At 39.6% G+C, this 13,625-nt stretch overlaps 1 protein-coding gene across 4 annotated transcripts in view; it reads left to right on the forward strand.

The window, feature by feature from the left end:
• SPOCK3 (SPARC (osteonectin), cwcv and kazal like domains proteoglycan 3) overlaps positions 1-13,625 on the forward strand; it is a gene marked incomplete at both ends in the record, with an annotated part of 424,393 nt that overhangs the window by 159,281 nt on the left and 251,487 nt on the right. For 2 of the 4 annotated variants that reach the window (XM_082843406.1, XM_082843407.1), the window contains one exon: positions 3,934-4,048. The exons of the other annotated variants lie outside the window; for them this stretch is intronic. In XM_082843406.1, coding sequence (XP_082699532.1) covers positions 3,934-4,048 — 115 coding nt within the window. The remainder of the gene's footprint in view (positions 1-3,933; positions 4,049-13,625) is intronic. 4 annotated transcript variants of the gene reach the window in all.

Raw genomic sequence — 13,625 nt, forward strand, 5'->3', positions numbered from 1 at the left:
TGTATAAGGTAAAGAAAACTGAAAGAAATAACTAACTATACCTATTAATAGTCTTCATTCAAAGTACAATTAGATTAGATTAACCGTGATAGTTTTATATGTACTATATAGTGTTTTATTTGAGTGGAAACACTCCTTTTTTAGAATGATGTCCTAGATTAACTATATCAACAATGAGTATATGACGTGTACGTTTACAAGGCACAGTTGTAGGTGCAATGTCATTGTTTAGTTGTTAGACAGAATTCTTTAATTTTAATCAATATTTAAAAGTCATATTAATAATTAAAAATCAAAATAGACTGAGGACTAGAAATAGCTCAAGACATTTTTAATGTGTACTAAGTTATTGTATGTTTTTCTTTTATGTTGTCCAACAAGAAATCGTATGATTCCAAGGTATAATAGTTTCTAAATTAGTGGCAGTTTAAACCGTGACGGTATAATGAGAATGTCCCAGAAATTTGCATTTTCATACTGAACAAAGAATGCTTAATGTTTTATAGGGAATAAAATAATATAGTTTATCTTAATTTTTGATACTACTTAGAAATTAAGAGAAAATATAGTTGAGCTAATTGCTTGTCAGAAAGTGTTTTGCTTAGACTGGAGGAAATGGGAGATTTGTGTTGCAAATACATGTGTTTAATGTCTTGACCATTTTATCGGATTGCCCAAAAAGTTCATTTGGGTTTTTCCGTAAGATCTTTTTGGCCAACTCAACATCATGCTACGTCTGTTAGGGAATATTTTATCAATATATGTGTTCATATTCTTTATTTTAAACTTCATGTTTGTTTGAAATCTCAAATAAAAGTTTTACGCAGATATACTTTGTATTATTTTTTATAAATTTATTTTACTTATTTATTTTTGGGTGTGTTGGGTCTTCGTTGCGGTGCAGGGGCTTCTCATTGTGGTGGCTTCTCTTGTTGCGGAGCTCCGGCTCCAAGCGCGTGGGCTTCGGTAGTTGTGGCTCGCGGGCTGTAGAGCGCAGGCTCAGTAGTTGTGGTGCACAGGTTCAGTGGCTCCGCGGCATGTGGGATCTTCCCGGACCAGGGCTCGAACCCACGTCCCCTGCACTGGCAGGAGGATTCTTAACCATTGCGCCACCAGGGAAGCCCTATACTTTGTATTTTTAAAGGAAGAAAATATGTATCTATCTATATCTGTCTATATGCAATATATATATATACACATATATCTTTATATACATATTTCATTGGATTCATTGATTGTCAAAATGAACCCATTTATTTAGGTTATTGACTAAATATTCCTAAGATTTAACATATTCGTAAAACTAAGTTCGATTCATACACCATGTATTAGCTCTAGTTTACCTACGTTTGTCTACAAAAGACTGGCTCAAATCTACGTTTCATGTCCAGTGAAAAGCCCAGGGTCCTCCCAGATACTTTTTAAGATTCCAAATGCACATTCTTCTGGTCACCCTGGCTTTATTCTTTTACATGCACTGGAATTTTATTTTCAGCTTGCTGTGTTTCATGGATTCTCTCTCTCAACTTTGACCTGTACCCAAACTGGACATTCAGCCTTTTCCTTATCTATACCAACTCCCTCTCTGGCCTCCCCCCCATAATAAATCACAACAAAATATCACTAAGCATCACCAATAGAGATCACCAATAGCTGTATTATTTAAACTAGAGAAAAGGTGTCAACAACACAATGCCTATCAACTAGTGAATGGACAAGTAAATGTAGAATAGCCATGCAATGGAATATGATTCAGCAACATAAAAGAATGAAGTAAGGATGCAGCTATAACATGGTTGGACCTTGAAAACATTGTTCTAAATGAAGGAAACCACTCAGAAAAGACCACATATTATATGATTCCATTTGTATGACATCTATAGAGACAGAAAATCAATTAGCGAGTGCCCACTGTAGGTGGTTGTCATAGGTTGGGAGAATAAGGGTGATAACTAAAGGGTATGGCTATTTTTTTGAGGTGATAATACTATTCTAAAATTGATTAATAGTTTTACAAATACTGAAAAACCATTGAATTAATTTTTATTAAAATATAATTGACATAAGATATTATATTCGTTTCAGGTGTACAACATAGTGCTTCAGTATTTCTGTACATTATAAAATGAGCACCTCAGTAAGTCTAGTTACCATATGTCACTGTACAAAGTTATTACAGTACTGTTGAGTCTATTCCCTATAAGGTTCCTTACATCCTGTGCCTTATTTACTTTGTAACTAGAGGTGTGTACCTCATTTCATGTTCTCCACTCATCCCCCCACACCCCCTCCCCTCTGACAACCACCAGCTTATTCTCTGTATCTATAAGCCTATTTCTGTTTTCTTATGTTTGTTCATTTGTTTTGTTTTTTAGATTCCACGTATAAATGTAATCATACAGTGTTTGTCTTTCTCCATCTGACTTATTTCACTGAGCATAATGACCCTCCAGGTCCATCCATGTTGCTGCAAATGGCATTATTTCATTCTTTTTTATGGCTGAGTAATATTCCATTATATCTATGTACCACATCTTCTTTATCCATTCATCTGTCAGTGGACACTTAGGTTGCTTCCACGTCTTGGCTATTGTAAATACTGCTGCAGTGAACATAGGGTGGCATAGATCTATTCAAATGTGTGTTTTTGTTTTCTTTGGATAAATACCCAGGAGTGGGATTGCTGGATCATACGGTAGTTCTATTTTTAGTTTTTTGAGAAACCCCCGTACTGTTTTCCACAGTGGCTGCACCACTTTACATTCCCACCAACAGGGCACAAGGGTTCCCTTTTCTCTACATGCTCTACCAGTACTTGTTTTTTATTGTGTTTTGGATAACAGCCATTCTGACAGGGGTGAGGTGATATCTCATTGTTGTTTTGATTTACGCTTCCCTCATGATTATTGATGCTGAGCATGTTTTCACGTGCCTGTTGACATCTGTATGTCTTCTTTGGAAAATGTCTGTTCAGGTCTTCTGCCCAACTTTTCATTGGGTTGTTTGTTTTTTGATGCTGAGTTGAATGACGACCCCTGGGCTAGGGAGCCCTTTGAGGGGCTCAGATCCCTTGCTCCTTGGGGAGAACCTCTGCAATTTTGATTATCTTCCCGTTTGTGGGGTTCCAACACAGGGGTATGGGTCTTGACTATGCTGCAGATTTTAAAATTTAAAAGAATGTATTATACAGTAAACCAAATCTTAACTAAAATTTAAACTTTAAAAGAATAAATCATATAGTATGTGAGTTATATTGCAGTAAAACTGATATTAAAAAAAAACAAAACCACAGCAACAAATTACACAGTTTTGTGTTGGCAGCCACCGAGATAGAGGTTTTTTTCTGGAGATACAGTAGTTCAGATGTCAGGCACAAACACTTTAAAAATGAAAATACATCTCATTTCCTACCATGATGCCCTCAGGCAGCCCCGCATACAGCTGTAGACTTTTCTTGGAGATCCCAAGACTCTAATGTCGACTGACACCCTTTTGGGTTTCAGCCTTTTTTTCTACCCACCTGCATCCATCCAGGAAAAGCGGAAGTATAATTTATAATTCTTCACTGATACAAATATTGCAGCAACACACCCTACCTTCATGTCTCCACCCTGAATGCTTAGAAGGCAGTAGTAACTACAGAGAGTTTTGGTCGTAAATTTCTGTTTTGATCACACATCCTCTGATCACAGGGGTTTGTGCATTTCAGCTTCTGAACAGAATGGATGAGACTAAACTACAAATCTCTGTTGACTCTGTGTTATGTGAGTGGAAGCAAAAGTACCTCTTAATAGAGGAAAAACGTGAACAAAATATACAGCTGAATGCTCTGTAAATTCCCTGATCAAATTGTGTTTGATGAGATTAGAACCTCCATTGTACAGAAACTTATTTTAATGTTTTCTGTGCAATCTCTTTCTTTTTTTTTTTTAGCTCTAGACCCAACTAAAGACCCGTGCCTAAGGCTGAAATGTAGTCGCCACGAAGTGTGCATTGTTCAAGGTTCTCAGACCGCAGTCTGCGTTGGTCAGCGGAGGCTCACGCACAGGTAACCTCGTAAACTCAGTCCCACTGACTGAATGGTTTTGTACCGGGAGTTACTGCAGAGTAGAAATGTTTGGCAACGTCTGCTAAGTTTTTATCCAGAGTTTATTGAAACAGTTGTAAAACCTTGGCTAGTACAATCATGATGCACTTGGGTTAAACATTGTTATCAGTCAGAATTACTCTAGATTATAGAATTTAGGCCTATACTGTTATAAAAAGAGGGTTTTGTGAAGATTGCATTAGAGGGCTATATCTGCATACTTATACTTTTCTCAAGTTTAAGGAAAGTACAGTTTGGGTATCTTCTGAGTATTTCTGCATACGCCAACCCAAAAAGTCCTATATCCCTCAGGGGAGAGTTAGGAACAAAGTTAATAGGAAAAAAGAGTGAATGATTGATGTTTATTAAAAATAAAAGATGAAAAGTCACAAATAGAGGTCTGGGTCTTCAAGGAATCAGTGGTACTGCTGAAGCCCTGGGGTCTGTTCTCTGAAGGCTGACACAAAATCCCAAGAGGAGAAGAGAGTGTTTAAATATCTTATGTCAAGATCAGCACTGCTCCTGTCGGGTAGGTTGCATGTGGAGAGGTGCCAGTAATTTAGAAACAGGATGTGGACTTTGGTGCTGAGTCAGGATGGGAACATGGCGCAACCCACAAAGTGCAATCACGGGGTAGCTGACCGAGGCGGCAGGTGTGCCCACTCCCTCTGTTACTCTAAAAGGAACTGTCTTTACGAGAACGCTCTCTTCTGTGACAGTGGCTGTGATTCATGTTTTGTTTTTACATCAGATGAGCAAGAGAATTTCGCTATTTCAGGGGTGTTCAGAGACGAATTGGTTTCTGACTTTAGTGTAGTGACATCTAAATTGTGTTAGTCAAACATACCAGCCGACCCAGAATAAGAACATCAGAGAGTGATAACGTAAGTAGCAGTTCTAGGAAACAGCCAGCATTTAAGTTTCTTTGATGTTCCTTATTTACAGGAAAGCACTTACACATTAAGCCCCTTATTCCGTGCTGGGTAGATTAGCGGGGGTCTTCGTTCCCCTTGCCCAGGCAGTGATGGCTGAACCCAAATACAGGGGCAGGTCAGTGTAGCCGAGATAAGAGTTTTGGGAATGAGTTCATTTGGGACAAAGAATCGTGTCATATCAGTAACTTCCTCGTGGAAGTAATAGAGGGATGGGGGGAAGAGAAGCACAGCATGGTGGGGGGGAAAGAGAAGCACAGCATGGGGCCGGGAAGTGTAGGAGCCTCCCAGGAAAGAGCATTTCCTGAAATCAGCGCACTCTGGGTGCTGGGGAGTTACAGGGGGGTGAAGCATTTATCAGGTATTTACCCCCAGGCAATCATGACCTCTCTGGCAGTTTTATAGGAGGACAGCAACACTTTGAGCCAGAAGTTTATTTTTCTCAGTATTTCCTTAGAATTCCAAACAGTTTCTGAATTTCTTGGAGTTCCTAATAATTAGTCATCAAACATTTAAAATATTAGTATGTAAACATACATGTAGGGGTGTGGGAGAGGCGATTTCTACTTGAGAAGTCAGGAGGATGGTGTGGAAATGAATCCCTGAGTTGCAGAGAGTTCATCGCTTCATTTCATAGAAAAGCAAAACTGTTGCATTGCACATCTCCGGGACCCCGGGAAGGTTTCCATGCACCCACATTTAACACCTTGGGAAAGGCTCTTTTGCCATCTCACCCCAGCTCCCTGAACCCTAGGAGGAGAGCAAGTGAAGACTTCCCAGTTAATAGCATGTCTGGGGCAGAGATGGTCTCCTGACGACCGCTGACCAATGAGCTGGGAGACGCTGAAGTAACTGATGTCACAGAGCCAGGGAGCTTCAGAGCATCCACTCCTGTTTACTGACACCTGTGTCAGTGCCTTTTACCAATGTGCATCTCACTGCTTCTCTGACTTACTGTAAACAGACTTAACTACAGACAAAAAGAAACTTCCTTAACCTGGTAAGGACTCTCAGAGGCCAAGAGCTAAATTTGAGTGTGGGCAGATGAAGCGGCCTGAATCAGGACCACGGCCAGCTCTGCCTGGGCTGCGTGAGGGCTGAGCTTGCAGGAGGTGGGCATCGGAGTGTTTTTGTAAATAGTGTTTAGTCCACTTCTGTTTCCGCTAGACACTTTACAAATTGCACTCAGTACACACTATATTCAAGAAATAAAAAACTAGTTTCCGAAGAAATGAACTTAATATTTGACGTGCTTTGAGGATGTCTGCACACAGGGAATGTTTATACAGCACTTAGGGAAGGAGGGCTGCCATGCAGTGTGATCCGTTATGTAAATAATCGACTAATGTAAGTAACGTAGAGCTTACGTTGGGGGATTGTGTGTGTTTTGGGGGGTGAGGCATGGAAACAGAGGAAAGGAGCTTAATTCATCAATTTCGGCCATTTACACTGCTTAGGTTAGAAATTCCTACTGTTTGTCATTTATAGGAACAACTTATTGTTTCTTTCCTCGATCTCATGTAAGAGAAGAATGAATCCTTGCCTTATTCCAAAGAGTTCTTCCTAAGCTTTCCGCCCCCCCCCCCCCAACTAGATAGCACACGCTTGTCCCTGTTACCTTAGTGCCCTGGACTTCTCATCCTGTGACACCCACCATGCTGGTGATGAATCATCTAACACCATCTCCTCAACTGACTGGGTATTTCCTGAAAGTGGGTTTGTGTCTTATTCACCACTTTATACTCAGAACCTGGCATACTTACTGGCTCGTGTATATTTTTGTTGAAGAGTGTATTAAAATCCCGTTATTTGTAGAACATTTAGAGGAAAAAACGAGTAGTTTGATCAATTGAATTGGTTAGTCTAGATAACCTCAGTCTAAAAGTTGTTTCTGTGCTTATTTGTTGAAGGTGGTCTGGGAGGCGTGTAGAAGTCAGTCAACAAATGTTTTAAAGTAAATGTATTGAATGATTGAAGCAAATAAGTTATTGCCAGTAAAAAAGGGTGAGGAAGATATGAAATTGTGAGAGAGAGATTAGTCCATAACTGTTTGAAGAAACTGGTAGGTACTCGCCTTAGGTTTGCAAATACCTCAGATAATTGGTAAATATTTCCTTCCTTAGTGCTTTAAATAACATGAATTGTCTTCTGACCAGAGAAACAGCCTGCTTCCAAAGCTCACTCTGTGCTTCACGCTGGCTTTGCAGATGTAGAGCGTTGTGTAAACTTCCACATATGTCGTGTTTAACGTTGTTTTGTTTTTTTTGCGGTACGCCTCTCACTGTTGTGGCCTCTCCCGTTGCGGAGCACAGGCTCCGGACGCGCAGGCTCAGCGGCCATGGCTCACAGCCCAGCCGCTCCGCGGCATGTGGGATCCTCCTTGACCGGGGCACGAACCCGTGTCCCCTGCATCGGCAGGCGGACTCTCAACCACTGCGCCACCAGGGAAGCCCTAACGTCATGTGTTTTGATGTTTGTCTCCTGATGGCTTTTTCTGTGAAGAATTGGTCTCAGACCAGCATGAAGCCTGTGTTCTTGTGCTGCTTTCTGTTACTCTTTCCATTTCCATCACTGTGAAACCAAATAGTTTTATGAACAGTGAGAAAGCACATGGACTGCAGCACGCTTTCCACAATGGCAGCATAGCCAGTTGTGTAGGGGGTTTGATATGAAGTGTGTGCTGGCTTCCCAGGTATGGCTCTGATCCCGTTTCACGTTGTTACTCTGGGGAAGAGCTCCCAGTATTTAGGTAGCTAAGGGTTTTGTTCCCTAGTGTTTGTGTGTTGTGAACAGGGGTCCAGGGTTTGCATATTGTGAGCAGAGCCCAGGGCTTTTGCTCCTTTGCTGCCTGTACAGCTGCTGGTGATTAGCACTATTTCTAGATCAGTGTTTTGGGCTTCAATCGATGCTGCTGGTATTAAAAAAAAAAAAAAAAAAAAGGTTTGGCAAAATAAGCAAGGAGCAAGGTTGAAGAAGTTGTTACAGGACAGAACCAGCCCTGTTAATTTCGGCTTCATTTACACCAAAGGTTCAAAATAAAATCAATAAGGAAATGCTTTTGGCCTCCTAAGAAGGCATTAAATCAAAGAATAGTGAAGCTAGTTTAAAATGCTCCTTATCAAAAATAGATATCAAAAGAGAGTGAATCCTAAAGCTCCTCTATTTTAACGATATACTTTTGGAATTCATAGTTTTAATGACCTTATTTAAAAGAAGATCGAATTCCTTTGGGTAATTATTAAATGCATGGCTATGGTATTTATATTTCCATTGCTATACTATTGAGGTATTTATGATGGGAGGATTCAATCTCAAGGCGTAAGTTTAGCAGAGTCCCCAAAATATTTAAACTGAATTGAACTTACCATAACTATTTTGAATTAATGACCCTCTATGGTACCTGAAGGCATTGATATTGTTCTTAGGGAGAGTGAAATCCAACGTTTATTTCAAACTTGACGTGTGCAAAGCTCTTCACTAAGTGCCTGAAACTGATTTAGTTTTTACAACAACCCTAGTGTTTTATACCAAAGATTATTGCGCCCATTATACAGAAACAAAAGCTGAAGCTCAGATTCTGGGTATTCTGCCTGAGATTACTCGTGTAGACGGAGAGAGGGAGAGAAATAGGGCAGATTTAAGATTTGAAATCATGTCTGCCTTTTTATATAAGCATTCCTTTTTTATGATAAATGGACTTTAATTGTGTTTTTGGACAGATGTTTATGTAACTCATAGAGTAGGTCCATGAATCTCTTTGGTTAGAATATAGACCGTTTGCAACACCGTTTTTTTAACAGACTTTATTTTTCAGAGCAGTTTTCAGTTTACAGCAAAATTGGACAGAAGTTGGAGAATTTCCCACGTGCCCCCTGCCCCACATGTGCACAGCTTCCCCACTGTCACCACCCCCATCAGATGGGACATTTGTTACAATTGTAAACCTACACTGACACGTCAGGGTCCCCCAAAGTCCACAGCTCATATTACTTTTTAATATTAATTGCATTTAAGAAACAGGTCATAATATTTTGAATACTACAGTGAATTAGTGTGACGTTGTTTGATTCCTCTGTTTAAGACACAGATAATAGCTAAACTTCATAGTGTTTCATTTATGTCTGGAACTTTTCTAAAGATATACATACTATATATAATGTATATTTGTGTGTATATGTATATAGTTGCATACAGACACATGTATGCATAACTAATTTAATTTCACAACAGTGACGTGAGGTGAAGTGGGTTACAGTTATTACCTCATTTTATTCATGGAAAAAGCTGAGACACAGAATTTATAGAATTTGCTCAAGTGATAGATTTGGACATTGAACCTGGCCATGGAGGTTCCGGAATTTATTCTCTTAATTATTATGCTGTCTTTTGAAACATACTATTTAATATTGATAAAGCATTTATATAAACGAGGCATTCTTCTAAGCATTATGGAGGTAACTCATTCTATCTTAAAACAATCCTACATTCCTTTACAAAAATCTCTGGCTAACGACCGCCTGATATATAGTTTCTCAGCATATTTTAATGCACATCCTTTATTGCTGAAAATGCAGTTCTTTGGTTCTCCTTTTTTCTGATATCAGCCTCAAGAGCCACTTGGGAATTGCTTAGAAGAAGAAAATTGAATTTGTTAGACTGTCCATTTACATCAGTCCACATGATTTAGTCATGTGTTCCCCATCACACAAACAGAAAGCACATTTCTCAGCTATAGAACTGAGTAACATTGACAGTACTTTTTAAGTGCACAGCACTCATGTCATTACTGTGATATTATTTCCTCCTGTTGAAAGTCTGACGTCCTCAGGTAGCCCCTTCTGACTTGACTGGGCAGCTTCCCAGCCCTTGGGGCAGGGGGCAGCCCTGTCAGACAGGAAACTCTCTGTAGGGATGTTTCAGGACACACACCTGAGCCAGACTGCCTGCCTTCACGGTCTCACCTCCTCTACTTGGCTGTGTGACCTTGGGCAAGTCACTTTAACCTCTGTGTTTCAGTCTCTTCCTCTGTCAAGAAGGAATGAGAAAATTTGTACTTTCTGATGATGTTTGAAGGATTAATGAGTTAATATACAAAAACAGTTAGAACAGTACCTGATCTAAAGTGGGCGGGCATAATATAAGGGTGAGCTGCTGCTACTTTTTCCTAAACATGTTGTGTATTTTGTAATCATAGACTTTCATTATGTCTGAGTTTTTCCCTAGTTAAATGTTCTGCCCGTCTCTTCCCTTGTTTTTCTGGCATATTCTCCAATCTGCAGAAGCTTTTAGCGTTAATGGTGTGTAATTTGAAACTAGACTGGCTGGCTTTGAGGTCTGATAGAGGATGACTCTGAACACATTAAACTCCCCAAGACTCAGTTTTCCTGTTTGTAAGACAGACATGATAATTATGCGATCTACGCTTTTGTGAGAATTAAAGACATCATTTATGTACAGCTCTTTTCACAATGTAAGCACTCAGTAAACATTAACGATTGAGAAATCTCAATTCGGCTTTCTCCCACATGCCTCCCAGCCCAAGGAAGAATCAAACTCTCCTTTATGACTGTGTCCATAGCACATTAGAAACAGTTTTAATCTCCCTGCATTATGGGTGTTTGTGTTTGTATTTAATAGGTAAAGGTTGAGTTGCTGTTGTATGTGAGAACATTGGGTGGCTCCCGTCATGAGGGTGGGAGATGAAGATTCCTTTCTACTTCGTGTAAAAGGACGTGCGTGATGTCGCTGTTGGGGATGGAGAGGATGGACATGGTGGAATATGTGAGGACGGCTGCTTAGAGGGAAGAGCCGGGCGTCAGCGCTCCCGACAGCTGTTAGGTGCTGTCACATGGACAGCCTCGCTGCCTTCAATGATTTTTCTGGTTCATGTCGTTTACCGCTGCCTGTTTCCCCATTCCCAGTGAAGAGAGACTTCAGACCAGGAAGCCCAGAGTACACGAGCGGGTCCCCCGTGCGTAGGACCTCCTGGACTGCTTGGGGCAAAGTCACCTGTGATGGCCTCGGCATGTCCTCTGTGTCCTTTCCGAGGGCTGGAAGCCCAGTGGGCAGCCCCGGGCATGGGGAATGGAAGGAGTTCGTTCATGCACAAGCCCTTTTCTCTGCCATCCGTTCTGGCTCCCTGACAGTCTCTTATACAAGGAAAAGAGTAAGAATTGGGGGAAAGTGCAATGAAGGAAGATTCAAATATTGCTCGATGAAGTACAGTTTGCAGAATAGACCAGAGAATAGTGAGGCCCTTGGAGAGAGGAAAAACTGGGTAATTCATGAAGAAGGTACGTTTTAGGGATGTACCTTAGGTGGATCTTAGGATCTCCTAAACCCGTGTCCTTTAGTGATGGGGATTAAGAGTCTCAGATTCAAAGTCCAATTACATTAATTAGATTTCTGAATTATAGGAAGAGAGAGAATTACACAGGCCAAATAGCTGCTTTTTACATTAAACAAATATCCCATCCTTTTGTCTATAAGGAGGTTAAAACTGTCTATTATTTTTATTTTTCTAGATAGAAATCTATTTCTGTATTGTCATAATTTACTATTTGGAAGGAACTGGAAAAAACCCATGACTGTTTAATTAGTTAAATGTAAAAAAGTAGGAAAATACTTTACAAAAATGGTATAATTGACACCAACTTTAACATTTTCCTTGAACTCTTATGAAAACAATATGTGGGAAGGGAACCCCTTTAAAAGATGGAAAAGGGGGTACACAGTGCCCGCTCCCTCCCAAGAACCCTCAGTCCGCTCCTGCCCTTCCAGAAACTTCCTACACACACAAATCCATACAAACACAATTATCTCCTAATGGGAGTGTTTTATGCATGTTGTTGTGCTTTGTTTTCCTAACTTAATATGTTTTTCACATTTGCAACTCAGCATATGCATCTTACTCCTCTGAATGGCCGTAAAAATCCTTGACACGTATGCACCACAATTTATTTACCCAATATCTCATTGATGGACATTAGGGTTAGCCCTAGCTGTTCCTCTTATACTGTTACTTACCGCACTCTGTGGCGTGCATCTTTGTGTCCACATGTGCGTATTTTGACCATAAATTCCTAACAATTGAGTTGCTAAGTCAAAGGGAATGTATGTTTAACTCTTGACAGATGTTGCCAACCGGCCCACAAAGAAATTGTATCCGTTTCTCTACTTCAAGCAATATATGCTGGTGCCTGTTTATCACACCCTTGCCAGTACAAAATACTGTTTAAATATTAGTAATTTAGAAGTTTCAATTGTTATGATTTATTCTTGACTTTAAACTGGTTTATATAAAATCACATGATCCTATCAATAGATGCAAAAGAAGCATGTGACAAAATCCAACACTCATTCATAATAAAAACTTTCAGTAAACTAGGATTAGAGGTGAACTTTCTCTGCTTGATAAAAAATATCTACAAAAAACCGACAGCTAACATCATATTCAATGGAGAGAAACTTGAAGTTTGCCCACTAAGATCAGTTGCAAAGCAAGGCTCTCCCCTCTCACCAAGCCTTTTCAGCATCATATGGTAAGTTCTAGTTAATTTGAAAATAACAAAAAGGAAATAAGTGTGTACATATTGGTAAGGAAGAAATCAAACTGTCTTTGCAGATGAAATGGTCATCTGATATAGAAAATATGAAAGAATTGACCAAAAAACCCTGCTAGAACTAATAAGCAATCACAGCAAGGTTGAAGGATACACAGTTAACGTACAAAGTTCATTGCATCGCTATATTCCAGAAATGTACAAGTGGAATTTGACCTTAAAAATAAAATAACATTTTAACAATTTGGTTAAAGTTCTTCCATAGATTAGAGAACTGATGTTGTTGATGTGTCCATACACCCAAAGCCATCTATAGATTCAATGCAATCATTGAATTCCAGTGGTGTTCTTCACAGAAATAGAAAGAACAATTCTATAATTTGTATGAAATCAGAAAAGACACCAAATAGTCAAAGCAATTTTGAGAAAAAGGACAAGGCCAGAGACATCATGCTTTGTAATTTCAAACTGTACTACAAAGCTATAATAATTAAAACAGCATGGTACTGACATAAACATGGACATATAGACCAATGGAACAGAACAGAGAGCCCAGTAATGAACCCCTGCATACACAGTCAACTAATATTTGACACAGGAGTCAAAAACACTCAATGGAGAAAGGACAGTTTCTTCAATAAACGGTTCTGGGGAAACTGGATAACCACATACAGAAAATGATACCGGACCACTTACAAAAATTAACTCAAACTGTATTAATTAAACATAGATCAGATACTGTAGAACTCCAAGAAGAAAACAGGGAAGAAGCTCCTTGAATTGGTCTCGACAATGCTATTTTGCATATGACACAAAAGGCAAAAGCAATGAAAGCAAAAGTGGGACTACACCAAGCTAAGAAGCTTCTGCACAGGAAAAGAAACCATCAACTAAATGAAAAGGCAACCTACAGAATGGGAGACATATTTGCAAACCACATATCAGATAAGGGGTTGTTATCCAAAATATGTAAAGAACTCATACAAGTCAATAACAAAAAACAATCTGATTTAAGAATAGGCAGAGGACCTGTCTAGGCATTTT

Source organism: Leucopleurus acutus (assembly GCF_964270905.1).
Source record: "Leucopleurus acutus genome assembly, chromosome: 7".
Lineage (NCBI taxonomy): Eukaryota > Metazoa > Chordata > Mammalia > Artiodactyla > Delphinidae > Leucopleurus > Leucopleurus acutus.